This window comes from Lithobates pipiens, unplaced genomic scaffold, assembly GCF_037356315.1.
Source record: "Lithobates pipiens isolate NorthernLeopardFrog02 unplaced genomic scaffold, aLitPip1_a1.2 Scaffold_13, whole genome shotgun sequence".
In the NCBI taxonomy this organism is placed as follows: Eukaryota; Metazoa; Chordata; class Amphibia; order Anura; family Ranidae; genus Lithobates; species Lithobates pipiens.
The window spans coordinates 227310746-227338177 of record NW_027507718.1 but is presented as its reverse complement, the minus strand read 5'-3'; the positions used below and the strand labels follow the sequence as shown (position 1 = coordinate 227338177).

Sequence of the window (27432 nt, the reverse complement as noted above, 5' to 3'; positions counted from 1 at the left end):
GGCTTTAACTGGCAGTGTTGATCAGTATATTCTGAGGATTGTGAAGTTTCCCTGCTGTCAGAATACAATAACTGAGGGGGGGGGGGGTGGAATATTCCCCCCCATACCCCCCCTCAAATGTGTTCGCTGGTTATTTGTACCATGCAATATGGCAAACGCGTCAGTTGAATAAAGTAAATGTTTCGCTTATAATTCCAATCGGGAGCAGTAGAGCACTTTTGCATTTGTGACAATGCCTTCTTTTAGTCTCTCTGGACTCTGTTATTCATATGTCACCCCCTGTTTCTGATTACTGGATTATGTTGGTGTCCTCCAGAAGGCTGGCTTTAGAAATTGGGAGAGCTTTTCCACTGGGATGTTGAATTGACCCAGGCAAAAGACCTGCTGCAGAATGGCTACTGTAAGATTCACACTGGAGGCGTTTTTCAGGCGCTTTAGCGCTAAAAATAGCGACTGTAATGCTCCTGAAAAAAGCCTCAGCTGCAATCCCAGTGTGAAAGCCCGAGTGCTTTCACACTGGGGTGCTGCACTGGTACGATGTAAAAAAAAAAAAAAGTCCTGCAAGCGGCTTCTTTGCAGCGCTGTAGGAGCAGTGAATACACTGCTCCTAAAGCGCCCCTGCCCATTGAAATCAATGGGCAGACCTGCTGGCAAAGCAGTGCTTTGTGGGCAGTTTTAACCCTTTTTTGGCCCCTAGCGGGGGTTAAAAACACCACACTAGCGGCTGGAAAGCGCTGCAAAAACGATGGTAAAAACAGCGCCGCTGGCAGTGTGAAAGTGTCATTAATTACAGCCGGTACATCGTACACTGTTTGAAGAATGAGGTTTCCCAAGTCCAGGTCTGATATAAAATCGCTAATGGGTACATTGAATAGTGGATTTCTTTCAATTGTAACGGTTTCCATTAGGGTTATACCGATACTGGTATAGGTATCGGCATCAGTACTAGGCATTTTTGCGAGTATCAGTACTCGAGAAAATGCTCAATACCGGAAACCGATACTGTGATGTCAGCTGGGGCCTCCTCCCCTCCGTCTGCGGCGCTTGGAGCAGTAGCATACCTATTCCTGGAAAGTTAATGGTATGCCAGTGTCTTACGGATCTAAGATATGTCCTGCAACTGAGAGCCGCTGCCTGAACGTTGAAAATACAGACCTCATCCTGTTCCATCTTCCCAGCGGTGTTGGCTTTCGCAGTGGATGGTTCTCCTCTGCCTGTTTGCATGAAAAGTAACTGCCAGATTTCTCGGGGTCTTTGGCTGTTGCGCAACTATCACATGCCGGCTGGGACAGCAGTGACAGCGACTGGAGGTATCATACTTATGTGGGGGAAACCTGTAAATCACTCAGCTAGTCTTATCTGCTTTGGACTGTTTAGTTTGCTTTGTAGGATTGAGGTTAACGTTCATTTGCAAGCCCTGTGATTTGCGCATCTGGCATTTACTGTAGAAATGGCCTTCTGTAAGTGCAGCATTTTAAGAGAGAGAGTCTCCCAATGACCCTCCCATTCCCCATCCTCTTTCTACTGCGTTCACAGTCTACTCCCATCCCAACTCTCCTACCCCACAATTCCTATTTCACCCCAACCTCAACTACCCTGCCCTCACTTACCCCTTCTATGCTCCCTGCCCTTACCCCGGGCCTTACCCAACTCCCTAACAACCTTCCCCAAACCACCCCCCTACCTACTATTCCTAGGCAATGGGTATCGACGAGTGCTTGCAAAAAAGTATCAGTATTCATATTCAGTGTTAAAGTGGTATCGGCGCATCCTTAGTTTCCATTAGAATATAAATACAGTAATACGCGGTTTATAAGCGTTTCGCAATACGAGCTATTATATATATATTTTTTAAATGCTGACTCGATTCGTGAGAGTTCTCTCCCATGATGAGCAGGATTCAAGCCAATGGGGTGGGCAGTACCGCATTTGGCCAGAGGCGTGGGGGAGTTGGTGACACTTGGAGATGCTCAGATGCACTCCCTTCCCAAGTGTTTCCGGTGCCCCCCCCCCCCCCCAACCTCTGGCCACATGCGGTACTGCATACAATAGCAGTCACTGTGGAATGAATTATCTGAGTTTCCATTGACTGCTATGGGGAAACTCGCTTTGATATACAAGTACTTTGGATTACAAGCATTCTCTTCTGGAACAAATTATGCTCGTAATCCAAGGTACCACTGTATGTTGAAAGAACCTCCGGAATGACCACCTAACTCAGGACCTGTAGCTACTGAAACGTGGCAAATGGTCATTTGACTAAGCGGCTCAGGATTTTGACACATGATCTCTGCTGAAGAGAGCAGATCTGAACTGCATGTGATCTTCTTGTTCAGCAAAATAAGTGTTTAGGTATTTGGTCACAGGGCCAATCATTTTGGAATTCACAACAGCAGTTACTGCAAAACAGAAAAGTATTTAAGGTGTGTGTTTGGGGTTTTATTTTTTTATATAACTTCTTGGGAATTATGGCTGTTGGTAGGCAGGAGATTGAGGGACTTTATATTCTCTAGTGTATGGAAACTTAATTTGTTGGAACATGAGCTGATGAATAACTGTTTCAGTAATTGTCTAATTACTTTTTAGGATCATTAAAATACACCTGTCATAATAAAAATGTGATGCCATTGCTAACCTCCTTGTTTGTTAATATTTGTGTTCTCCCCGGGGATTTTTTTCGCTGGGTGCTCCACCTTGCTGTTGGCAGGTGCCGAGCAAATGAACCCGCTCACTTGGCTTCTTTCTTTATAAGCCTCAGACCGTTGCAAGAGATTCAGGATGGAGAGTAATCTGGGATTGATAATCTCCCCTCTACCAAAAGAACTTGAAAGCGTTAAGCTTTGAGCCCTTTTTATTGGTTGAGACTTCAGAATACAAAATAAATCTAAGGACCCCTTCATAATTTTTTTTTTTTTTTTTTTTTTTTTTTTATATTTTTTTTTTTTTTTTTTTTTTTTGTATACCAAATTGTGCTGTATCGGCTTTTTGTTTTAAATGGCCTTGCAAATTGCCTCAACACATGAAAAATGTACCTACATGTTTTTTGGCAATGTAGTGCATTACAATGCACACCTGATGTACACTATAGTGCACATGTGTTTTTAGGTCTACTGTAAAAATTCATTAGTGTGCCAAAGAATGGCAGTACACCAGAGCATCCATATGCCATGTGTTCCGCACACAAGCAGTAGAAGAATAATTTGTGCTATCTAGTCTAAACTGATACGTTGTAAAGTGTTTTTAACTTGTCGTCTATGTAGAGTTTTGGGCATTGTAGTTATTTTTCCATTTAACCACCTAGCTACTTTTTTTTTTTTTTTTTTTTATTCCACCCAGCCCCAAATAAAAATTTCAAGGGAAAGGCCTGCAAGTGCCTGTGTTTTGATGTTACAGACCCGGAACATGCATAGATTGAAAGGAAAAAGTCACCTGTAGCAAAAGAAAATGTTAAACGTATGTCGATGTTTGTCTTGGGTCCATGTCTCAATGTTTTAAAGCCAAACAATCAACATCATGGCCGGGCTATTATAAGTTAATAATAGCAGCCCACATACTTTGATGGGTGTTCTTTTAATCAATTGGAGCCTGTGCCCAACTCCACTATCGAATCATGTGATACACAGAAAAGAATACTCCTAATGGTTCAGAGATAAACATTTTCTTGTTTTGTTCATAATAGATTTTTGGCCTCTCTAGGATCATAGTTATATCTTTTCACTAACATATAATTTAAAGCAGAAGTTGGTCCAGGAAAAGAATGGAACATTTTTTTTCCTATTTGCCGAAGACACTTCTATGCTCCTTTGCAAAAAAAGCATCTTACTTTTTCTGTTTGAAAACATATTTTGTAACTTCATTGAGCTACACATGTAATAAATAACTACTCATTGTAAATGATCACCTTGTAAAACAACCCATTCTGTTTAAAATAGAAATGAAAGCCAAAACATTTGTGTATAGGTATTAGAAATTTTGCCTTTAGTAAATAAACCTCATAGTGTCCGTTTACACCCGCCTACCTCTGCATCCACTCAGACGCACAAAAAGAACTGTCATCCTCCATTTGGGTTGACCGGATTGGAGGCAGCTAGGTTTAAATGTACAGCAGTGTCCATATACTCCTGGCCGCCTTTAGAGCAGAGCGGGCTCTGTCCATGTCCACTCTGCATAATCTGAGACCTGTCATCCGCCCTGCTCTTCTCCGATCAGCGCTTGTGTGAAAGGGCCCTCAGGATTTTCTAGGGAAATTGCAGCCCCCCCCCCACACTTTTTGCTTGCTGGCGACAGAGACATGCTCGTGTGGACACCTATGTGCTGAAGGTAGATTTTGTCCAAACTACTTTATTTTTCATTTACAAATTCAATTTTTACTGAGCACCTGGAACATAGTTATTGCTATACTTCTGGCGCTTCAGTGCTGGACCTTCTGGTCTCTGCTGCAAAATCGTATAGGAGAGGGCAAAGGTGAGGTTCAGGAGCTCAGGGAGGACATAACGAGGCAGAAAAACACAGTAGGAAGAATCTAGTGAAAAACTGCCTTTATGCAGTTAATGGTGTATGAATTGGATGTGTGGGTTTGAGAAAGAAGGTATCAGTGACCCGTTTCCAACCAGGGAGTTAGTTTGGATGTAGTAGAGAATTGCAAGTATCTGGGGGTGCACATAAGATAATAAATTGAACTGGAGTAAGAACACTGAACGGCTCTACAGGAAAGGGCAGAGCTGCCTCCTTTTTGTTTTTTGTGGCTGAGATCTGCCAAACGATGCTGAAGAGGTTTTATGAGTCTGGGGTGGCCATGCTCTCGTGTATGCTGGGGAAGCAGGCTTAAAGGGTAACTCCACTTTTGTGAGGGGGGGAAATAACATGGGGTATATTGTTACACAAGTCATTGTAATTGAATGTTAACAATTGCTTTTCATTTTCAATCTGCAGCGCTGTGATTTTCTATAAAATGCAATATGGATATTCTATTCAATATTCTATCTCTCTATCTCTCTCTATATCTCTATTTCTCCTATTGAAGTCTGACAGCGGGGAGACTCCCCCTGCTGGAATTCACAGGTCAGTGAATCCGCTAATTTGAACCAAAAGTTGGTTGTCGGACAGCTGTACACACTGACCGAAAGTTGGCCAGTTCTTGCTGAACCGGCTGATTTTTTTTTTATTTTTTTTTTGGCCAGTGCGTTCCCAGCTTTAGGATGGCAAACAAACAGACTCCATAAACCGTTCCGTAAGGCCAGTGGTGGATTGGAGTCTTTAACTGCTTGCTACCCGCCCACCTTCAAATGACGATGGAGCTCTTGTTCTGGGATGCTGCTCTTGCGCTAGGACACGACGTGACCCCGATCTGCGTAAAGAGCTGGGTTCGTGGCTCTTTAACGATGTGATCGGCTGTGTCCAATCCTAGCCGTTCACATGTAAACACGGAGATGCCAGTAATCAGCTCTGCTCACCTCACACTGTGCCGAGTCGCCTGCGCGCCACCTGAAGGGTGCACGTGGCACGCTCTGTGATCGGCGAGTCTGAGACTCACTGGATCACGAATCGGAGTAAGGGGTCGATCCTGACCCCTTACCACGTGATCAGCTGTCGGCCAATGACAGCTGATCATGTGATGACAGGCGGCTGTGAGAGGGACATCAGGCCAGATCCTCAGTGCTCACCTGTGCCACCTAGCAATAGGCAACAGTGTCGCCCACAGTGCCTCAACAGTGCTGCACATGAGTGCCGCCTTATCTGTCCCCATCAGTGCCACATTAACTGTTCCCACCAGTGCAGCGTATCAGTGCCACCTCATCAGCGCATATCGATGGAGAAAAATTATCTGTTTGCAAAATTTTATAACAAACTATTAAACATGTGGTGGTATTTTTTGCTTAAAAAAAATCCCAGCTGTGATTTAAATACCACCAAAAGAAAGCTCTATTTGTGGAAAAAAAATGATAAAAATGTAATTTGAGAACAATTGTCATTCAAAGTGCGTCAGCGCAGAAAATTGGTCTGGGGAGTAGGTGGGTTTAAGTGCCCAAGTGGTTAAATTCCACCAAAAGAAACCTATTTGTGTGAAGAAAATGATAAAAAAAACTTGATGGGTACAGTGTAGTATGACAGCGCTGAAAAATGCATTGGGCGGGAAGGGGGTGTTAGTGCCTGGTAGGCAAGTGGTTAAAGTGGTTGTAAACTCTCCGGGGGGGGGGGGGGGGGGGGGAGAAACAAACCTGCAAGACAAAGGCATAATGAGCTAGTATGCATCGTATACTAGCACATTATGAAATACTCACCTTAAATCGGAGCAGTTTTAGCGGTCCCTGTACACCGACAACATGCCTCCTGGAGTAATTTCCGAGTTTGTGGGCTCCGGTGCTGTGATTGGCCGTAGCTGCGATGAGGTCATGCACACAATGAGCCGCCAGTCACGACACCGCTACTGAAGAAATCGGCACACTGAATAAATGGCTTGCTTGTGCCATAACGTCGGCACATGCAGATACAGTGAATATCTCCTAAACGGTACAAGTTTAGGAGATATTCACGGTACTTACAGGTGATCCTTAATGTAGGCTTACCTGTAGGCAAAAGTGGTAGTACAGGGTTCTTTTAACAGTAGTGTCAGAGAGGAAATTGACATCCAGGTTACAATCAATCTTGGATAACTCTTCCCACCCACTTAATACGCTGATCAGTCTGAAGAGTACCTTCAGTGACTGACTGTTACAAGCACAATGCACCATAGAGCACCACAAGCAATCGTTTCTGCCTGTGGCCATTAAATTATACACGTTAATTCTTTGATATGAGGACTCGTGATCTTTATTAGGGGTGCACCAAATGGAAATTTTGGTACTGAAAATGCAGGATGCCGTTTTCCGTAAACCGAAAATGTCAGTTTTTAAAAAATATTTATATAATTGTATTTGACTTTTTTTTTTATATATATTTTTTTTTTTATATCCTCAATTTAAATTTAATATGAATTTTATTTTTGGCCATTATTGGCACCTATTTAGTGCAACAAAGGTCAGGAAAAAATGCAGTCCTCAGTCTCTTATATCATGTCCTCAGTCTCTAACCGTCTCTTGTATGGTGACTGCAGTCTGTTGGGCTGCTTTCACAGTTTTAGCAGCACTATTCGACCTCTAGCAGGATGCTTTTAACCCCCGCTAGTGGCAGATGAAGGGGTTAAATGACCCGTGTAGCACTGCAAATCGCTTCAGCAGCAGTGGCCATTCATTTCAAGGAGCAGTAGTGGCATATATACTGTTCCAAAGATGCTGCTTACAGGACTTTTTTTTTTTTTTTTTTTTCAACGTCTTGCCAGCGCATTGCCTCAGTGCGAAAGCACTTGGGCTTTCACACTGAGACTACAGGGGAGGTGTTTTTTAGGCACTTTACAGGTGCTATTTTTTAGCCCAAAAGCGCCTGAAAAATGCCACAGTGTGAAAGGGGTCTTACTCAAGCCGGGTACACACAATCTGATTATCAGACGAACTTTTGTCTATTTTTCTTTTTATTTATTTTATTTTATTTTTTTTCATGCCATTCTCATACTGAAAGTGAAGAGGTTACTCTCCTTACAAAAATTCTCGTACGACCAAATTCATCTTTTTAGAAGTGATGTATTAAATTGTTTTGTATGTGTTCTTTCATTTCTGAGCATGTGTAGTCTTGATCTTACGATTTTTATTTTGGACGAAAACTGCACTAATTAAATGAAAATCGAACGTTGTGTTCACATACAACAAAAATTTTATAGCCTGCACATCTAGTTTTTGTCATCCGAAAATTCTGAATCTGCTGTTGAAAGCACCATACGAACGATCCAAAAATCCGCAGATCGTTCAGACGAAATTTTACTTCTTATTTTCTGATTGTGTGCACAGACCTTTAAATCTAAACACGCTGCTAATGGTAAGGGCAAAATTTCCATTTGGTGCACCTCTAGCAGACATGATACAGGAGATGGTCAGAGACTGCACACATGATACAAAAGATCTATGCAGCCTCACCAGTGCCTGTGGATGCAGCCCGCACCTCCTATGATCACGTCACACTGGTTCAATTTCCTACCATTGGATCAGTGTGCTGTCTATCACAGGAGGCAGGACATTGTTACTACGGCCCATGCACATCATCTCTATAACACATGGAGATTACTGCTCTGTGAGATGGAGGGAAGGACTTGCGCGTGCCAGGATGATGCCCCCGTCCCCTTTTTAGGCTTCCATTATCAGTTTTTTTTTCTTTTCGGCCGATATCGTAAACAGTTTTTCAGATAATAATTTTCTGCGGCCGAACTTTTGGTGCACCACTAATATTTATATTATGTGCAATACTAGGTTGAGTTTAACCACTTAAACCCCGGACCAATTTGCAGCCAAAGGACCAGGTTCCTTTTTGCGATTCGACACTGCGTCGCTTTAATTGACAATTGCACGATCATGCGACATGGCTCCCAAACATAATTGGCGTCCTTTTTTTCCCACAGAGCTTTTTATAGCGTTTACAAAATAGGGGATCGTTTTTATAGCATTTTTATTAAATAAAAATTATTTTTAGTTTTTTTGGTGGATACGTCGGACATTTTTGCTATTTAAATGCACTGATTCCTGTGTAAATGACACTGGCAGTGAAGGAGTTAACCTCTAGGGGGAGGGATTAAGTGTGTGTGTGTGTGTGTGTGTGTGTGTGTGTACGTGCTTTTTTTTTTTTTAAACTGTAGGGGGCGTGGCTTGGCGTCTGACATCACTGATTGTGTTTCCCTATAACAGGGAACAGTCGATCGATGCCAGACTCGGTAGGAAGCACGGGGAGAGGTTTGTTTACACAGACCTCTCCTTGTTCTTTAGCTCTGTGACCCGATCGCGGGACACCAGCGGCGATCAGGTCCGCTGGTCACGGAGCTCAGGATCCACAGCTGGGCACTTAAAGAGCCAAGCACAGGTACGTGATTGTGCCCAGCCATGCCATTCTGTCGACGTATATGTGCAGGAGGCGGTCCTTAAGCGGTTAAGTGATGTAATTAAAGCGGGGTTCCACCCTGAAGTGGGTGGAACTTCCGCTGATCGGAACCCCCGCCCCCCTCCAGTGTCACAATTGGCACCTTTCAGGGGGGAGGGGTGTTCAGATACCTGTCAAAGACAGGTATTTACACCCACTTCCGGGCATAGACTCCCGTGGGAGTCTATGCCTCTTCCTGTCCTGCCGCGCTGTCTGCTGGGACACACACGGGTCCCAGTGACAGCGCGGACAATTCCTATTGCGCTGCGCGACTCGCACATGCGCAGTAGGGAACCGGGAAGTGAAGCCGATTCGCTTCACTTCCTGATTCCCTCACCTAGAATGGTGGTGGCAGCAGCCGAGAGCCGAGTGATCGATCGGCCTCGACTGCCGGCATCGCTGGAACCCGGGACAGGTGAGTGTCCATTTATTAAAAGTCAGCAGCTGTAGTATTTATAGCTGCTGGCTTTTAATATTTTTTTCCCCAGTACAGTCCCGCTTTAAGTGTAATATTTACAGTGCCTTGAAAGTATTCATACCCCTGGAAATGTTCCACATTTTGTCATGTTACAACCAAAAATTTAAATGTTTTTTTTTTTATTGGGATTTTATGTGATAGACCCACATAAAGTGGCACATAATTGTGAAGTGGAAGGAAGTGATAAAGGGTTTTCACGTGTTTTTATTTTTTTTTTTTTTTTTTTTTTTACAAATATGTGAAAAGTGTGGCGTTCATTTGTATTCAGCCCCCTTTACTCTGATACCCCTAAATAAAATCTAGTGGAGCCATTTGCCTTCAGAAGTCGCCTATTTAGTAAATGGAGTCCACCTGTGTCATTTAATCTCGGTAGAAATGCAGCTGTTCTGTGAAGCCCTCAGAAGTTTGTTATAGAGAACCTTAGTGAACAAACAGCATCATGAAGGCCAAGGCATACACCAGACAGGTCAGGGATGAAGTTGTGGAGAAGTTTAAAGCGGGGTGGAGTTATAAAAATATCCCAAGCTTTGTACATTTCATGGAGCACTTTTCAATCCATCTGAAAATGTAGCACAACTGCAATCCTACCGAGACATGGGCGTCCACCTAAACTGACAGCCCGGGCAAGGAGAGCATTCATCGGAGGAGCAGCCAAAGAGGCACATAGTAACTCTGGAGGGACTGCAGAGATTTACAGTTCAGGTGGGAGAATCTATCCACACGCTCCACTACTCTGGCTTTTATGGATGAGTGGCAAGAAGAAAGCCATTGTTGAAAGAAAATCGTAAGAAGTCCCGTTTGCAATTTGCGCGAAGCCATGTGGGGGACACAACAAATGTGGAAGAAGGTGTTCTGGTCAGATGAGACCAAAATGGAACTTTTTGGCCTAAAAGCAAACTGATATGTGCGACGGAAAACTAACACTGCACATCACCCTGAACACACCAGCTCCACCGTGAGACATGGTGGTGGCAGCAGCATGTTGTGGGGATGCTTTTCTTTAGCAGGGACAGGGAAATTGGTCAGAGTTGCTTGGAAGGTGGACGGAGCCAAATACAGGGAAATCTTAGAAGAAAACCTGTTAGTCTGCAAAAGACTTGAGACTGGGGCTGCAACTAACGATTATTTTCATAATCAATTAGTTGGCCGATTTATTGTTTTGATCGGTTAATAACCTTAAAAGTGTGGTGTATAATTTAGTTAATATGTAAAGTTTAAAAAAAAAAGGCAATTTATTATTAAATATCTCTATGCAGTGGTAAATATAAATAACCAACTATATGGTTAGGGAGCAAAATATCTAATTCACTCTGAAAAACAATGTCTTCCAAAAAGAGAGAAAAATTTATAATCGTTAGTGGGGTCAAATCGACGTTCATATTTAACCACAGTGATGGGGAAAATCTTGGTCAAAGGAATTTTCAGACAGTATATGTGGTTTTTGTTCAGAAATTACATTCATTTTAACTGCTACACTCCCGCCCTCTGTCATATGACGTGATGGACTTTGAGTGGGTATATCTGAATGATGATGCCTGTAGCTACAGACCTCATTCAGATATTGCCGTTTTCAGCCGGCGAATCCCTGCACCATAAGAACAATCATAGCGGCTGTTCCGCCGCTTGATCGTTCTTACGGGAGGCGAGAGATGACTCCCCGCACCCCTCAGACCCCCCCGCCCCGGGCGCCCTCTGGTGCTATTACCGACTCACCACTATGATCGGTGAGTCAGACAGAGGATCCGACGGCCCTGGATGTTGATCATAGAGATTTCTCTATGATCATTGGAGGCTATATATATATATATATATATATATATATATTTAATTACATTTTATTTTTTTGTGTATATGTTTGGGGGTATTATGTAAATTTTCTATCAAAATTTCAAGCAACATTCTTTCATTCAGTGAATGTACAAAGATTTTTTTTGTCTAAATATTTTCGTCTGAAAATTTGATCCATGTGGCCAGCATAAGGCTTGGTACACACCTATGACCTATGCAGTTTGCTTTTGATCTGTTTCTACAGTGCTTATTGCTGTGCGTTTAGATTTTTGCACACATGATTTTGCTGCGATTTGCGCTTTATTTTTTATTTATTTATTTTTTGGGCCAAATTGTTAGGCAGGTTAAACACAAATTGCTGCAAAAACGTATTTACATGCTTTTCTGCAGCTTCTCCAATGAAGTATATTGAACCAAAAGTACCTTTTTATTTTTTTTTTTTTGTATTTTTTTTTTTTTTTTACGAAAAAAAGTCCCTCACCCTTTCCAAATAAGCAGAGGCTGAAAAAAAGCATAGATGTGAATGCGTCCCATAGGAAACCATGTAAATCGGGGTGATGGCCGATTAATTGATTATGAAATCGATTAGTTGTTTCAGCCCTACTTGAGACTGGGGCTGAGGTTCACCTTCCAGCAGGACAATGACCCTAAACATACAGCCAAAGCTATGGAATGGTTTAGATCAAAACATATTCATGTGTAAGACTGGTCCAGACCTAAATCCAATTGAGAATCTGTAGCAAGCCTTAAATTGCTGTTCAGATGCTCTCCTTCCAATCTGATGCGTTTTTTTTTTTTGGGGGGATAACAAAGAGAGAGATATGCTGCTCCTGTCCTTTTTAATGTGAAAGCTGCAGCTTTGGTGCTTTTGCTTTTTGCCTTCTCTGTATCTCTTAGAATACCTGTTTGATCCCGCCAGCTCCTGTCTCCGAACGACGTATCTTGCGTATGTCAGAAGAAATTTGTGTCCCTCCTACTCAACTCCCTCGGTTCCGATACGGAGATGAAATGGGACAATTGACAGAGTAAAAAAAATTCTAATAGAAGACATTTACACAAAAAAAGATGATGCTGCAATGCTTGGGGAACCATGTACTGTGTGCCTGATTAATTGGTGGCAATTGGGTTAACAACCACTTAAGCTATTTGACAAATAAGAATGGGCAAAAATGTCACTCTCTAGATGTGCAAAGCTGGTAGAGACATACCTAAAAAACAAAAAAAAAAAAACTTGCAGCTGTAATGACAATGCAAGTATTGACTCGGGGGGGCTTCCATACCCCTTGAAATTTTCAACATTTTATAGTCATGTCACAACCAAAAATGGAAATGCATTTTATTGGGATTCTATGTGATAGAACTCAGTGGCGCATAATTGTGAAGCGGAAGGAGAATGATAAAATGGTTTTCAAATAAATTTTTTTTACAAATTAATAAATATGTGAAAAGCGTGACTTGCATTTGTATTCAAGGCACTTTAGGTTGGAGGTGCAAAATTTGCATTTTTGTAGCCTAAAATTTTCTGCTGTTTGCTGTTATTTATTCTGTGCAGTGTTTTGATGGGATGCTCAGTTCATTTATTGTACAGTATTTAATATTTTAGCTTTTACATTTTTATATTTCGTGTGTGTGTGTGTGTGTGTGTGTGTGTGTGTGTGTGTGTGTGTGTGTGTGTGTGTGTGTGTGTGTGTGTGTGTGTGTGTGTGTGTGTTTTTATTTCACTTTTACTGGTGACTTTATAGTTTTGTTATACACTTACCTTTAGGGCCGGTTCACACAGGGGGCGACACGAGGCAACACGACTTGCCGTGCCGCGACCTGACAAGTCGCCCCCGTTCTGTACAATGGAACCGTTCTAAGAGGAGCGACTCGCCAATGCGACCTGGCGCCCGGGTTTTGTCGAGATCTGTATACTTATCTATGCTGAGGGTGTTTCAATCTGGTCACATGATCGGGTCCCAGCTTCAATGAGGAGGCGAGAGTGCTGAGAATGCCTGCAGAGCCTTGGGACACTTAAGCGGGCGCTTGGACCCAGTCATCTCTCGCTGAACTGGAGCACCCTCAGCATAGGCAAGTATACAGATCTTTCCTTTTACAGGGTAGATAGAATTAGGCTTAGAATGGGTGTGGGAGTAGATTTAAAGCAGAACTAAACCCATCAATTTTAACAATAAAAAAAAAAAAAAAAAAAAAAAAAAATCAGTTGCATCCCTGTCACATTTGCTTGTGCTTTCTACCAAACTGTCAAGCCATCAAATGGCTGTAGCCATACCTAATCACACGTGCAGCACCAGGGCAGTTGCAGATCAAACAGAGGCCAAGATAGCAGCTTCCTTTGGCTGAAAAGAATAGGAGGGTTTAATTCTGCCTTGGGTATAGTTAGTAATTGGTTAAACTTTAGGCTCAGTTCACACTAGTGCAGGCTGTGCGTTCCGGTTTGCGGAATCTCATTGATCATTACCTGCAGCTGAAACGCAGGAAGTAACACCCGCACTAGTGTGAACCGAGCCTTAATGCTCTGTGCACAAATGTAAAAAAATAAAATCTTAATTTTTGGCGATTAAAATGACTACCTAAATCTTTTTTGAAAGCAAATGCCCTGTAGAATGAAAAGATAATAGTTGCAATTTATGTCGCATGATATTTGTGCACCCATTAAAAGCAAATTTTCAGGAAAAATAAAATGAATTTTAGTGAATAGACCCATTTTTTGGTAAAATATAAATGGTGAGGTTGTATCGCATTAATTAGAGCTGTGCTATTTTAATCGTTAAAAACATTATCGGGATTCAACTAGGGCTGCAACTAACGATTATTTTCATAATCGATTAGTTCAGGGGTTGACAAATTTGCTTGGAATCTAGGAGCCAGCTTAAAAAGTTAGGAGCCAGGTCCGTGACGGCGATCCGGACCTGTCCCTGGCCTGACATGGAGACGAGTGAGGGGAAGATAGCAGCGCCGTCGCCGCCCAACCCCACCCCCCCCCCCCCCCCCCCGTCTCCAAGTCATTGTCCATAGCTCTTAGAGGGACATTTTTTTTTTTTTTTTTTTTTTTCAATTGCATTTTAGTGTAAATATGAGATCCGAGGTCTCTCTGACCCCAGATCTCATATTTAAGAGGACCTGTCATGCTTTTTCTATTACAAGGGATTTTTACATTCCTTGTAATAAGAATAAAAGTGACACAACATTTTTTTTTAAAAGAACAGTGGAAAAAAAAAGTTAAAATAAGCAGAAAAAATAATAATTTTTAAACGCGCCCTGTCCTGCCCGCATATAAAATCGGTGTTCGAACCACACATAGGAGGTAGCGCCGTGATCGGTAGAGCGAGAGCAATAATTCTAGCCCCAGACCTCCTCTGTAACTCAAAACGTGCAACCTGTAGAATTTTTTTAAACGTCGCCTATGGAGATTTTAAAGGGTAAAAGTTTGTCGCCATTCCATGAGCGGGTGCAATTTTGAAGCGTGACATGTTGGGTATCAATTTACTCGGCGTAACATTATCTTTCACAATATAAAAAATAATTGGGCTAACTTTACTGTTGTCTTATTTTTTTATTAACTAAATTATTTTTCCCAACAAAAGTGCGCTTGTAAGTCCGCTGCACAAATACGGTGTGACAGACAGTATTGCAACAACCACCATTTTATTCTCTAGGGTGTTAGAATAAAAAATATATATAATGTTTAGGGGGTTCTAAATAAAGGGAAGAAGAGGCAGGTAATATAAAACAGTCATTAGCATTGCTGGTTTGTCATACCAACGGCGACCACAAGAGGGCGCCAGATTCCATAAGGAATCATAGGACCGCAGAAGGCCTCAAAGCCGCGGCCTAAATTTTCGGCCGCCGGCGGAACGGCCCGACGCGATCACGCTGGGGGGGGTCCACTGAGACAGGATACCCCCAGCTGTGCTGCCCCAGGCGCGAGGTCGCTATTTCTAGTCGCCAATGCGACCTGGCGCCCGGGTTTTGTCGAGCCCATGATTAGTTGGCCGATTTATTGTTTCGATTAATCGGATAATAACCTTAACCACTTGGGATCCGCGCTATTGCCAAATGACGGCATTAGCGCAGACCTACTTTTCCGGGACTACGTCTATTGACGTCGTCCTGTGCATGAGCGGCCTGCGCCCCCCCTGAGGGGCGCGCTCTGTGATCGGCGAGTCCATGAGACTCGCCTAATCACCGATCCGTGCAAGGGGTCGATCCCGACCCCTTATCACGTGATCAGCTGTCAGCCAATGACAGCTGATCAGGTGATATAACGGAGCCGGTAATCGGCTAGTATTCCTCCTTGCGCTGACAGCGCGAGGAGAAAAAAAAAAAAGCCGATCACCGGCGGCCGTGATCGGGACATGAGTCCCGATCACGGCCAGCAATTCAAGCGACCATGTGCCCCCCGTCAGTGCCACCCACAGTGCCCACAATCTGCCTCAAAGGTGCTGCACCCCAGTGCCACCCATCAGTGCCCACCAGTGCCGCCTTAACTATGCCCATCAGTGCCCACCAATGCAGCCTATCAGTGCCGCCTAATCAGCGCACTTCAATGAAGGAGAAAAATGACCCGTTTGCAAAATTTTAGAACAAACTATTAAAACATGATTTTTTTTTTTGCATCTTTTTTTGTTTGTTTAGCAAAAAATAAAACGCCGAGCTGTAACTAAATACCACCAAAAGAAAGCTCTATTTGTGGGAAAAAAAATGATAAAAATTTCATTTGGGTACAGTGTTGTATGCCCGCGCAATTGTCATTCAAAGTGCATCAGCGCTGAAAGCTGAAAATTGGTCTGGGACTGAGGGGGGTTTAAGTGCCCAGTAAGCAAGTGGTTAAAAAAAAGTGGGTCAAATTGACGTTCATTTTCAACCACAGTGATAGGAAAATTTGGAAATAATAGAAAACTTCTTGGTCAAAGGAATTTTCAGACAGTGTATGTGGTTTTTGTTCAGAAATCAAGTGAAAGAATTTTGTTTGAAATTTTCATTCAGCGAATGTACAAAGATTTTTCATCTGAATATTCTCACCTGAAAATTGATCCATGTGGACAGCATAAGGCTCGGTACACACCTATGCAGTTTTAGCTTTTGATCTGTTTATGCAGTGCTTTTTGCTGTGCATTTTGATTTTTGTGCACATGATTTTACGGCAATTTGCGTTTTTTGGGCAGATTACAAAACACAAATTGCTGCAAAAACGCATCACTGTAGAACAGTGAAAGTAATATTTACAGTAGTGATTATATTTTTGTACCATAAAGGGCTAATTTTAGTTTTATTTATTTTTTTTTAACCCCATTATGTTACTGGCCGATTAATCGATTATGAAAATAGTAATCGATTAATTTCATAATCGATTAGTTGTTTCAGCCCTAGATTCAACCCCCCTCACTATCTTAACCACTTCAATACAGGGCACTTTCGCCCCCTTCCTTCCCAGCCCAATTTTCAGCTTTCAGCGCTCTAGCGCTTTCAGTGACAATTGCGCGGTCATGCTACACTGTACCCAAATGAAATTTTTATCATTTTGTTCGCACAAATAGAGCTTTATTTTGGTGGTATTTATTCACGACTCCGTTTTTTATTTTTTGCGATATAAGCGCAAAAAAGCGGAAATTTGGAAAAAAAAAACATTTTCTTTTTTCTACTTCAATAAAAATCCAATAAAATCAAATTTTGTCATAAATTTAAGCCAAAATGTATTCTGCTACATGTTTTTGGTAAAAAAAAATCCGTTAAGTGTATAATAATTGGTTTGTGTGATCACGGACATATGTACGCAAATGATCATGTACATATGTGTGCAGGTGATCACGTACATATGTGTGCAGATAATCATTGGGACATGTGATTTTAGTGGGACATATGTGGGGGACATGTTTTTATTATTAGGGACATGTGTTTTTATTATTTGGGGACATGTATGTTTTGGGGACATGTGTGGGGACATTGTGTTTATACTGTGTGATGTGTTTACTGTGTGGTGTGTTTACTGTGTACACTAGACTGGTGATCAGTGAGTAAAAAGCTGTAAAAAGCAGCTCATACTCACTGATCAGCAGCCGGCTGCAGCGATCTGCTCTCCTCTCCACAGCGATGACTTCTGTGTGAGGAGAGGAGGAGCCGATTGCCTAGCAACCGGCTGTTTGTTTACATCACATGACGGCCGTGATTGGACACGGCCGTCATGTGATCAGGAGGGCCAATCACAGAGCCCTCCTGCCGATCTGAGATGCGCCGTGTCCGGGTGACACGGGCGCATCGGGATCGCGCCGCTGCGCGGGCGCGCGCGCGATCCCGCTACTCCTGAATGACGTTCCTGAACGTCCTATCAGGAGTAGGCGGCCCCCACCCGGCCGTATATGTGCATTGGCCGGGTGGGAAGTGGTTAATACAGCATTTCCCTGATTCATGTTAAACAAGTGCATAGCCAAGCAGAGCTCTCAAAAGAAAAAAATACTCAGCCAGCAAATGTTTATCAACAGTGATAAAGAGAAATCATGCATCCCCTTGGTTATTTTTGATGAAGGGAATGAACTTCTGTCTGTAAATGAGGTTAGCTTAACCTCCTTAAAGTGGATGTAAACCCACCACCCGCCCAGTATAAACTAATGGCACAATATTAATGTGTGTGTATATATTCATGCAAGCCTCCTGCATGCATCCCTACCTTGCAAATGTCACCCCCTTCAGCAGTAGGAGCCCTGCAAAACTCAGGAATTGGTGGGTCTGTTTGCTAGAACTCAGGCAGAGTCTTGATGTCACAAGATTCACCGCCCACCTCTACACTCTTACTGCTATTCCTGAGTTGAGTAGCATCCAAATAAAATTCAGGAAAGGCACCCCATGATTTCAGCATGCCCATTCATGTGGAGAGCTGAGGAAGAAAGGAGGGAGGGTGTGAAGCTGGAATGGTAACACACTCTCTCTGCTCCTTCATGAGATAAAGAAATGAGATGTCAGTCACAGCAGTGGGGCATGTGGTAACACAAACTTATCTGTGTGTCCTCCTTTTTTTAAATTTATTTTAATTTTATATATATATATATATATATATATATATATATATATATATATATATATATATATATATATATATAATTTATTTATTTATTTATTTTCTTGCTAAAAGATTGCTCAGAGCTGCATTAACTCTCTGTGGCAAGACTGGGCACAGATGAATTGACATTCTCTACTCTACCAGGTAGAGGTCTTAATTTTTATTTTTTTTTCAGGTTTACATCCACTTTAACCACTTGCCGACCGCCTTCTGCATATATACTGCAGCAAGGTGGCTCGGCTGCACAAACCAACGTACCTGTACGTCGGTCTGTGCATGTGGACTGGCTTGCGCAGTGGGAACATATCTACGGGTCTGGCAGACTGTCTACTGGCCACCCGCGATTGCGGTGAAGAGAGGCAGAACAGGAATCATGTAAACAAGACGGATCCCTGTTCTGACAGGAGGAGAGATCATTCCTAGTGATCAGGAACAGCTCTTTCTCTACTCCCACTCAGTCCGTTCCCCTGACTGTTAGAAAGCACCTCCCTAGGGAACACTTACACCCCTGATCGCCCCTAGTGCTAACCCCTTCCCTGCCAGTGCCATTTATATGGTGATCAGTGCATTTTTATAGCACTGGTCACCAAAAAGCATTACTTGGGGTCTGATTTGTCTGCTGCAATGTTGCAGTCCCGCTAAAAAATGCTGATCCCTGCCATGGAAGAGTAGGGGTTGGGGGTTTTATTCAAACATTTTTATGGTGGCAAAGCCAAGTGGAGATGTCAGACCTATTCTAGGTCTCAAAGATCTAAACCAGTTTCTGAATATCCGCTCTTTCCGCAAGGAGTCAATCCAATCAGTAGTCTCCGCCTTCAAGGAGTAGAACTTCTGGCATCAATCGACATCAAGGATGCATACCTGCATGTACCCATTTTCCCTGCTCACCAGAAATATCTGCGTTTTTTCAAAGTAGAAAAACATATTTTCAGTTTGTAGCCTTGCCTTTTGGTCTAGCTACTGCACCTTGGGTGTTTACAAAACTTCTGGTCCTTCCTCTGGCCAGATTAAGGACTCGAGGTATAACGTTGATGGCATATGTAGACGACCTGCTCTTGATAGACCGGTCGGTAGCCCACTTGGACCAAAGCATGGTCACTACAGTCAACTACCTGGAATACCTAGGTTGGATCCTCAACCTAGAGAAATCTTCTTTACAGCCAGTAAGAAGATTGGAGTACTTGGGTCTGGTTATAGATACAACCCAGAATAGGGTGTGTTTTACCCCAGGCAAACATCAGCACTATAAAGGAGCTGGTTCGGGTGGTCAGGGCGATGAAGGGTCCTTCTATTCGCCTTTTTGTATGAGGTTGTTGGGGAAAGATGGGGGCTTCATTTGAAGCAGTTCCCTGTGCTCAGTTTCATTCCAGACTGCTGCAACACAGTATCCTGTCTGCCTGGAACAAGAAGGTCCAAGCACTAGAACTCTGGAAGGCATATGTTTCCTGGTGTGAATCCAGGGGTTGGAAACCCAGAAAGTATGTCATGGGTAGAATTCTTGCCTTTCTTCAAATGGGGTTAGAGATGAAGCTGGCCTTGAATACTGCCAAGGGCCAGGTTTTGGCCTTATCGGTATTGTTTCAATGTCCGCTTTCTTTGCATTCTTTGGTCCAACACTTTGTACCGGGGGTAATGCGGCTTAATCCACCAGTTAGAGCACCCCTGAACCCTTGGGACTTGAATTTAGTTCTGTCTGCATTACAGAAACAGCCTTTTGAGCCGATACGACATATTCCCTTGGTCCTTTTTGACAAGGAAGCTAGTTTTTCTGGTAGCCATTTCTTCTGCAAGAAGGGTATAAGAATTGGCGGCTCTTTCTGGTAAAGAGCCATATTTAATCATTCACAAGGATAGAGTAGTATTGCGTCCTCATCCTAGCTTTCTGCCAAATGTGGTTTCAGGTTTTCATCTAAACCAGGATATTGTTCTACCTTCATTTTTTTTATTTATTTTTATTTTTCCCCAGAACCCTGTTCTACGGAAGAAAAGCTGTTACATCTTCTGACTGTAGGGAGAGCAGTCAAAATCTATTTAAAGGCAACTGCTCAGATTCGAAAAATAGATATTTTGTTTGTGTCGCCTGAAAGTCCTAGAAAAGGACAGGCAGCGTTAAAATCTACTATTGCCAAATAGATTTGGAAAGTAATTATTCAAGCTTATGGTTTGAAGAGGAAAGTTCCACCTTTTCGAATCAAGGCACACTCCACCAGGGTTGTTAGTGCTTCATGGGCAGTGCATAGCCAAGCCTCCATGGCTCAAATCTGCAAGGCTGCAACTTGGTCTTCAGTCCATACATTCACCAGATTCTATCAAGTGGATGTAAGAAGGCATGAGGATATCGCCTTTGGGCGCAGTGTGCTGTAGGCAGCAGTATAAGTCCTCAGATCTGATTGCTCCCTACTTTTGTTTGTGTCTCCCTCCCCTCAGGTAGCATTGCTCTTGGACACCCCATAAAGTAATTACTATGGCTCTGTGTCCCGTGATGTACGATAAAATTTTTTTTATATAACGGCTTACCTGTAAAATCCTTTTCTTGGAGTACATCATGGGACACAGAGGTCTCTCCCCTCTTTCTGGTTACACATGTATTGCTTTGCTACAAAACTGAGGTACTCCCAGGGAGGGGTTATATGGGGAATTGAACTTCCTGTCTAGGGTGTACCGGTGTCCATCACCTGAACGTGCCATATACCGTATTTTTCGGACTATAAGGCGCACCGGATTATAAGGCGCACTAGCAACGACCGGCTGATAAAATGGATATTTCCATATATAAGGCGCATCGGACTATAAGGCGCACCGCATTATAAGGCGCACTAGCAACGACCGGCTGATAAAATGGATATTTCCATATATATAAAGCGCATCGGACTATAAGGCGCACGGTCGATTTTGGGAGAAAATTTAGGCTTTTACGTGCGCCTTATAGTCCGAAGGTTTACGTCAAGATGACAGATACTGTTAACAAAGAACTCCAGCGATGTCAACAGGTCATATATAAGGCGCACCGGACTATAAGGCGCACGGTCGTTTTTGGGAGAAAATTTAGGCTTTTACGTGCGCCTTATAGTCCGAAAAATACGGTAACCCATATAGTAATTACTGTGGCGCTGTGTCCCGTGATGTACTTCAAGAAAAGGATTTTACAGGTAAGCTGTTATTAAAATCCTATTGTCCTAAACTGATACTTTTTTTATTTTTATTTTATAATACATATTTATTTTTTGGATATGTATTGTAGCAGAAAGTAAAAAATATTGTTTTTGTTTTATAGTGCAAAAAATAAAAACCGCAGCGGTGATCAAATACCACCAAAAGAAAGTTCTATTTGTGAGGGAAAAAAAAGGACATAAATTGTTTGGGTACAACATTGCATGACTGTGCAATTCTCAGTTAAAGACGCAGTGCCATATCGCAAAAATGGCCTGGTCATTAAGGGCGTAAAAGACTAAACCTTTTTTGACACTTGTTGCAATATTTTATGTCACACTGTATTAGGGCTGGGGGAAAAAAATCAATTTGAACCTTCAATCGAGTTGAGGGGTCAAATCAATTAAAATTTTCAGCAAATCGATTTTTTATTTTTTATTTATTTATTTATTTTTTTTATTTTTTTTAACACTGCGCCGGTCCTAAGGATCTGTGGGCAGGAGTTTTTAGGAGAGGTATCCGCCTAGCCAGAGGTCGGACGCTGCGGACTAAGCCAAAGCCGCGGCCTCGCCTAAAAACTCATGCTCACGACTCCCCAGAACCTGAGCGGTGTCCATCAAAAAAAAACTATTTGAATCTAGCTTTTTTTATTTATTTATTTTTTTTTTTTTTCCTACGCTGTATTTGCACAGCGGCTTTTCAAAAGCAAATTTTTAGGAAAAAATACACTTTAATGAATTACAAAGAACCTAAACAGTAAAGTTTTTTTTTTTTTTTTTTTTTTTTTTTTTAAATATGAAAGATGAATTTATGCCGAGAATCGTGATTTTTCTAATAAGCAAAAAAATTGCAATCCTTATTTTATCCAGAATCGTGCAAATTTACCATAAATAGATGCCAAGCATGCCAAGTCTTCAGTGTGTGTGTGTGTGTGTGTGTGTGTGTGTGTGTGTGTGTGTGTGTGTGTGTGTGTGTGTCCACAATATCGCAAAAAGGTACGGTACCCAAAAATCTTCATAGGTGAGGCTTTAAAAGCATTTACAGCTTATTATTTTAGCGTTAACCAGGCGCTTTTGTGCTAGAATTATTGCTTTCGCTTTGCCGTTCTCAGCAATATGTGGTGCAGTTGCGGTTTTCATACACATGCGCACCCTGGGTGCGTCTCTGCCTGTCTAATGGAGCACAATGTCTCCCCTGCCTCACTATCTAACTGCGCACAAATCTCGGCTTAACTAGTTAAATGAATGGGCTGCCGTTGCGCAATGCAAGTTAACTGGTAACACATTTTGGTAGTGTAAATGACTTCTCTGGTTAATCTGCCATGTGGTTTTGGTATTGTAAAGTCTAAATTTGGATTTATTTTTTTTCCTAATCAGACAAACCCGCCATAGCGCCACCAGTGTTTGTGTTTCAAAAAGACAAAGCCCAGAAGGTGAGAAAATTTAAATATCTACAAATGTGTTTAAGCATAAATTGTATGTTCATTTTGGCCAGATGTAGCACTGCTTGTAAGAAGCCAGCATTTGCCTGAATTTTCCCCATCTCTGCCTCCCTTATTTCAGCTGTATTTTGTTAATGAAAGACCTTGTTTTTATCTGCAATTATGCATCATTATAATTTTGCACATTTGCATTTTATGTAGAACATTGCACTAATAGAATCATATTTTGATGTCCTCATCACAATTTGTTGGGCCAGTACTCAGTTGTAGCTGATTACTGTACCATTCTTAGGCCTGGTTTATCTAAACTAATTTCAGTATTTGCAGGTTTTAAAGTATTTTTTGTTCTGCTAAAATTTTTAGCAATCAATGTGTGCTTCTGTTAGGGCAATCGTTTAAATTTACAAATGCTTTTTTAGCATTACATTTTAAAGCGGGGTTCCACCCTAAAGTGGAACTTCCGCTGATCGGAACCCTCCCCCCCTCCGGTGTCACAATTGGCACCTTTCAGGGGGGAGGGGGTGGAGATACCTGTCAAAGACAGGTATTCACACTCCCTTCCGGGCATAGACTCCCGTGGGAGTCTATGCCTCTTCCTGTCCTGCCGCGCTGTCTGCTGGGACACACACGGGTCCCAGAGACAGCGCGGACAATTCCTATTGCGCTACGCGACTCGCGCATGCGCAGTAGGTAACCGGGAAGTGAAGCCGATTTGCTTCACTTCCTGATTCCCTCACCTAGAATGGTGGCGGCAGCAGCTGAGAGCCGATCGATCGGCCTCGGCTGCCGCCATCGCTGGACCCCGGGACAGGTGAGTGTCCATTTATTAAAAGTCAGCAGGTGTAGTATTTATAGCTGCTGGCTTTTAATATTTTTTTTCCCCAGTACAGTCCCGCTTTTAATAATTTTTTTTATGTTTTCTTCAATTCTTGGGTGAAAAAATTATGCTGTAAATGAAAGCATAAATGCTTTACATTTTAAACTCGGTCCTTGGAAATGGGGTGCAAGGCCAGATTCTCCTGGGTGTGGTAGAATTCTGCACAACGCTGGACCCTTTTCCCCACAGATGTGGAAAGTTCTCATAACTGATGCCTTTTTTGGACGTCTCGTTGTACACGTCAGCGAACCAGATGTCCAAGATGGCTGAGCTGCGGAGTTAGGGGAGAGTTTCCTTCTGAGCCGGCAGACAGCGGGCGTGTAGAACGGGTCTGCGGTAAAAGGGGACTCTGGTTGCAGATAAGAAACACATACCTGCAGAGCCGGAGAGGACAGACTGGGACAATTGCCAGGGGACACACTGGTTCGATAGGAAAGACATACCCTCGTGGTGTTACCTTTAAAGCGGTAAGGGAACATCCACATATCATGCTGCACAGAAGACAAGAAGTCACTAGCTACTAGTGGCCACCAGCACTTTATTCCTTTTTACCGATATTATTATAGAGTCACCATACATCCTGCGCTTTACTTTTTAAAGACTTTCCACGGACACATTCAGTTTATTCATAATGTTCCCAGTCCATAGAATCCTCTCAGACACGGTAAAAGAATGGAAGAACCCTGAAAGGGGCCCCTTCTTTTCCAATACCCTTAGGAGGAGGTTTCCCAGAGTAGAGAAGGAGTCGGTTGTATGGCATAAGAAACCCAAGACAGGTGCCGCATTCTCACAGGTTTCCTGTCGCACAGACCTAGCATTTGAGGATTTAGAGGTGCTGAAGGGTGCAATGAGAGCGGACTCCCTCTTGAAAAAAGTGTGGGATTTCACATCGGCCAGCCTCGAACCCGCTATGGCTTCCACAAGCTGTCACAAGGAACCTAGAATACCAGGTAGAGAAGCTGAAGGGCAACGTAGAGGCGGGTACATCGTGTAAAGATCTTCTGGAGTCCTTCTCATTGATACTGAAGGCAGTGATGTACATGGCTGATGCATCAGCCGAATCAGTCAGGATGTCAGAAAGGTTGTCGAGGCCGGTTAATTCAGCCAGACGTGCAAAAACTGGTCTGGTGACAGTCTCCAAGATTAAGCTATGCAGCCCACCTTTTTCATATGATCTTTTTTTCGGTCCAGACCTGGAAACCGTCCTGGGTAGGACATTCAACAAGGAAAAGGCTTTCCATTCCAAAAAAACAACCAATCAAAAATAATTTTCATGCTGTTCAACAGCCCCACAAAAGTAGGAATCAAGACCACAAGAACCACTGGGTCTCCCAAAGGGGTAAGAGAAGAGGAGGAGTTCTCTTTAGATCTCCCCCAGACCAGCCCCCTAAAAACAAATGATTACCTTACCCCCAGTAGGGGGAAGATTGTCTGCCTTTCACTTACAGTGGAGCAAAGCAACTTTAAGCCTGTTCGTGAAGAACCTTGTGTCCCAAGGATACAGTCTGGAGTTTTCAGAGAGCCCCCCCCACAGTAGATTTTATGTTAAAAGTGGTCAGCCTTCGCGCCACTAAGTGGTAATAAGTGACTAAAGTGGAACAAAATCCAAAATCAGATATAATGAAACACAGATGCTGTGAAAAAGAGCCTGAGTGATATAAAGTGCAAATGCTAACTAAAAAATGCAGCAGGACAAAATAGTGAGCACAAACTATCAAATAATGAATATAAAGGGGTGGGTCCTGCGCAAATCGTGCCACTCAAATAAAATACACAAATTCAAAATAATATAAATATGTGCATACATACAATGCCGTGAAAAAAAATATAGTCCAAAAAACAGCACGCATAAAAATATATAAAAAATATATAAAAAAATGGAAAAAAGGTTTAATGATAGAACAATAATAAAATGTCCGCTACTCAAGGCTCCCAGAACTCTCACCTTTAAACGAAGTGAATAAGCAAATCAAACAAACTCCAGGATTCTCTTATTTCATTCATAAATAATAAATAATAGCCATCAGGAAATCCAAAGGAGGGATGCAATGATACAATTCCGCCACTAGAGGGCCAGTCCCAGCTTCCAGAACAGGTGAAATGGATCTTCACTTCTATTTCACAGTGTATGGCTCAAAATAAGAGAGAGGAGGGGGAGAGAGAGAAACAGGAGACTTCCATAGTGTAGTAGTTTAAAAAACGGCAGGTAGATTTATTAAAAAGCAGTAAAGACTCTCACATTTTAATTGCAAAAACAAGCACAATCAGGAAGAGGGTATAATGACAACTTCCTCCCGCCTTACTCTACTTCCGGTTCGTCCTCTGGCCAATCCCTACGCGTTACGTCATGTGACTTCTTCATGGAGATTTTATGTTACGACCCTTCCAAAGGATCAACAAAAAGCTTTCGCAATGGTGAGCCTTCTACAGGAGGTGATAATCCAGGTCCCAAAACATCAGGCCGAGGCTTCTGTTTCCACATCTTGGTTAAAAAGCCTTCTGGAAAGTATTGGTTGATTCTGAACTTAAAGATCCTAAATGGATCCAGGCTGTTTCATGGCATGCCTAGATCTAATGGATGCCTATTTACATGTTCCGATAGCTCAAGCTTCCCAACGCTTTCTCTGCCTAGCCCTCAACCTGGGGGCTTCAGTTTGGCATCTCCAATTCAGAGCTCTGCCGTGCAGACTTTCATCTTCCCCCAGGATCTTTACGAAAAATAGCGCAAGCCCTGGAGCCTCTGAAGCTAAGAGGGCATTTCGGTCATCCCATACCTGGACGACCTGTTGTTTTTCGCAGACTCCAAAGAACAAGTCTTGACAAATCTTCAGGTGTCTCAGACTTGCCTCAAGAACCTAGGATGGCTCTTGAATCTAGAAAAAATCTAATCTAGAACCAATGCAGAAGATGAGGTTTCTGGGCTATACAATAAACTCAGTGCTTCAAAGAGTGTTTATGCCACAAGAGAAGATCAGCCATGGCATTCTTGATGTTCTCCAAAGCGTAGGGACAGCCTCAAATAGATCTGCATTTTCGCAAAAACCTGGCCGCAAAACCTCCATGGAAGCTGCCGCCCAGGTGTTAGCGCAGGGGTCTATGAATCATCCGGAAGCAGATCGGTTACATCTAACTACTTGGTTTCTGAAGACCTCCTAAAAGTCAAGGGACTGTCAGATAAATTAGGGAAGACCCTACTCTCTAGTAGAAAGGAGGTAACTCTGGCCATATACCTGAAGGTTTGGAAAGTTCAATTCCTGGCGGACCTATAAAGGCCCGCAGGGCACAAGTTTAGTGTCGGACTTAGAATTTCTTTATGCAGGAATGGAGAAGGGACAGCCAGCACTATGAACACACACATTATATATATATATATATATATATTAATCTATATCTCCAGAGAGGTCTTTAATTTCAAGATTTTTTTTTCCCCGATTGAAAAAGCCTATGGCGTGCAAAACACACCCAAAAAGTAGACACACATCAAGAGTGACACACAAAAACGTGCAACGGGTGTCTGCTGTCCTCCACAAGGAAGGACCTTACCCTGATCCCCTGGGGTGTTGGGCTCCAGGCGGGGACTGCGGTACTAGATTCATGGCCCATCCAACCGAAGCCGGACGACCGCCTTTCTCCGGAAAGACCGA

At 42.7% G+C, this 27432-nt stretch overlaps 1 protein-coding gene across 2 annotated transcripts in view; it reads left to right on the top strand.

Annotated features, from left to right (window-relative positions):
- RANBP3 (RAN binding protein 3) overlaps window positions 1–27432 on the top strand; it is a 92046-nt gene that overhangs the window by 8949 nt on the left and 55665 nt on the right. For both annotated transcript variants that reach the window (XM_077476294.1, XM_077476293.1), the window contains exon 2: window positions 22847–22902. In XM_077476294.1, the coding sequence (XP_077332420.1) occupies window positions 22847–22902 (56 nt within the window). The remainder of the gene's footprint in view (window positions 1–22846; window positions 22903–27432) is intronic.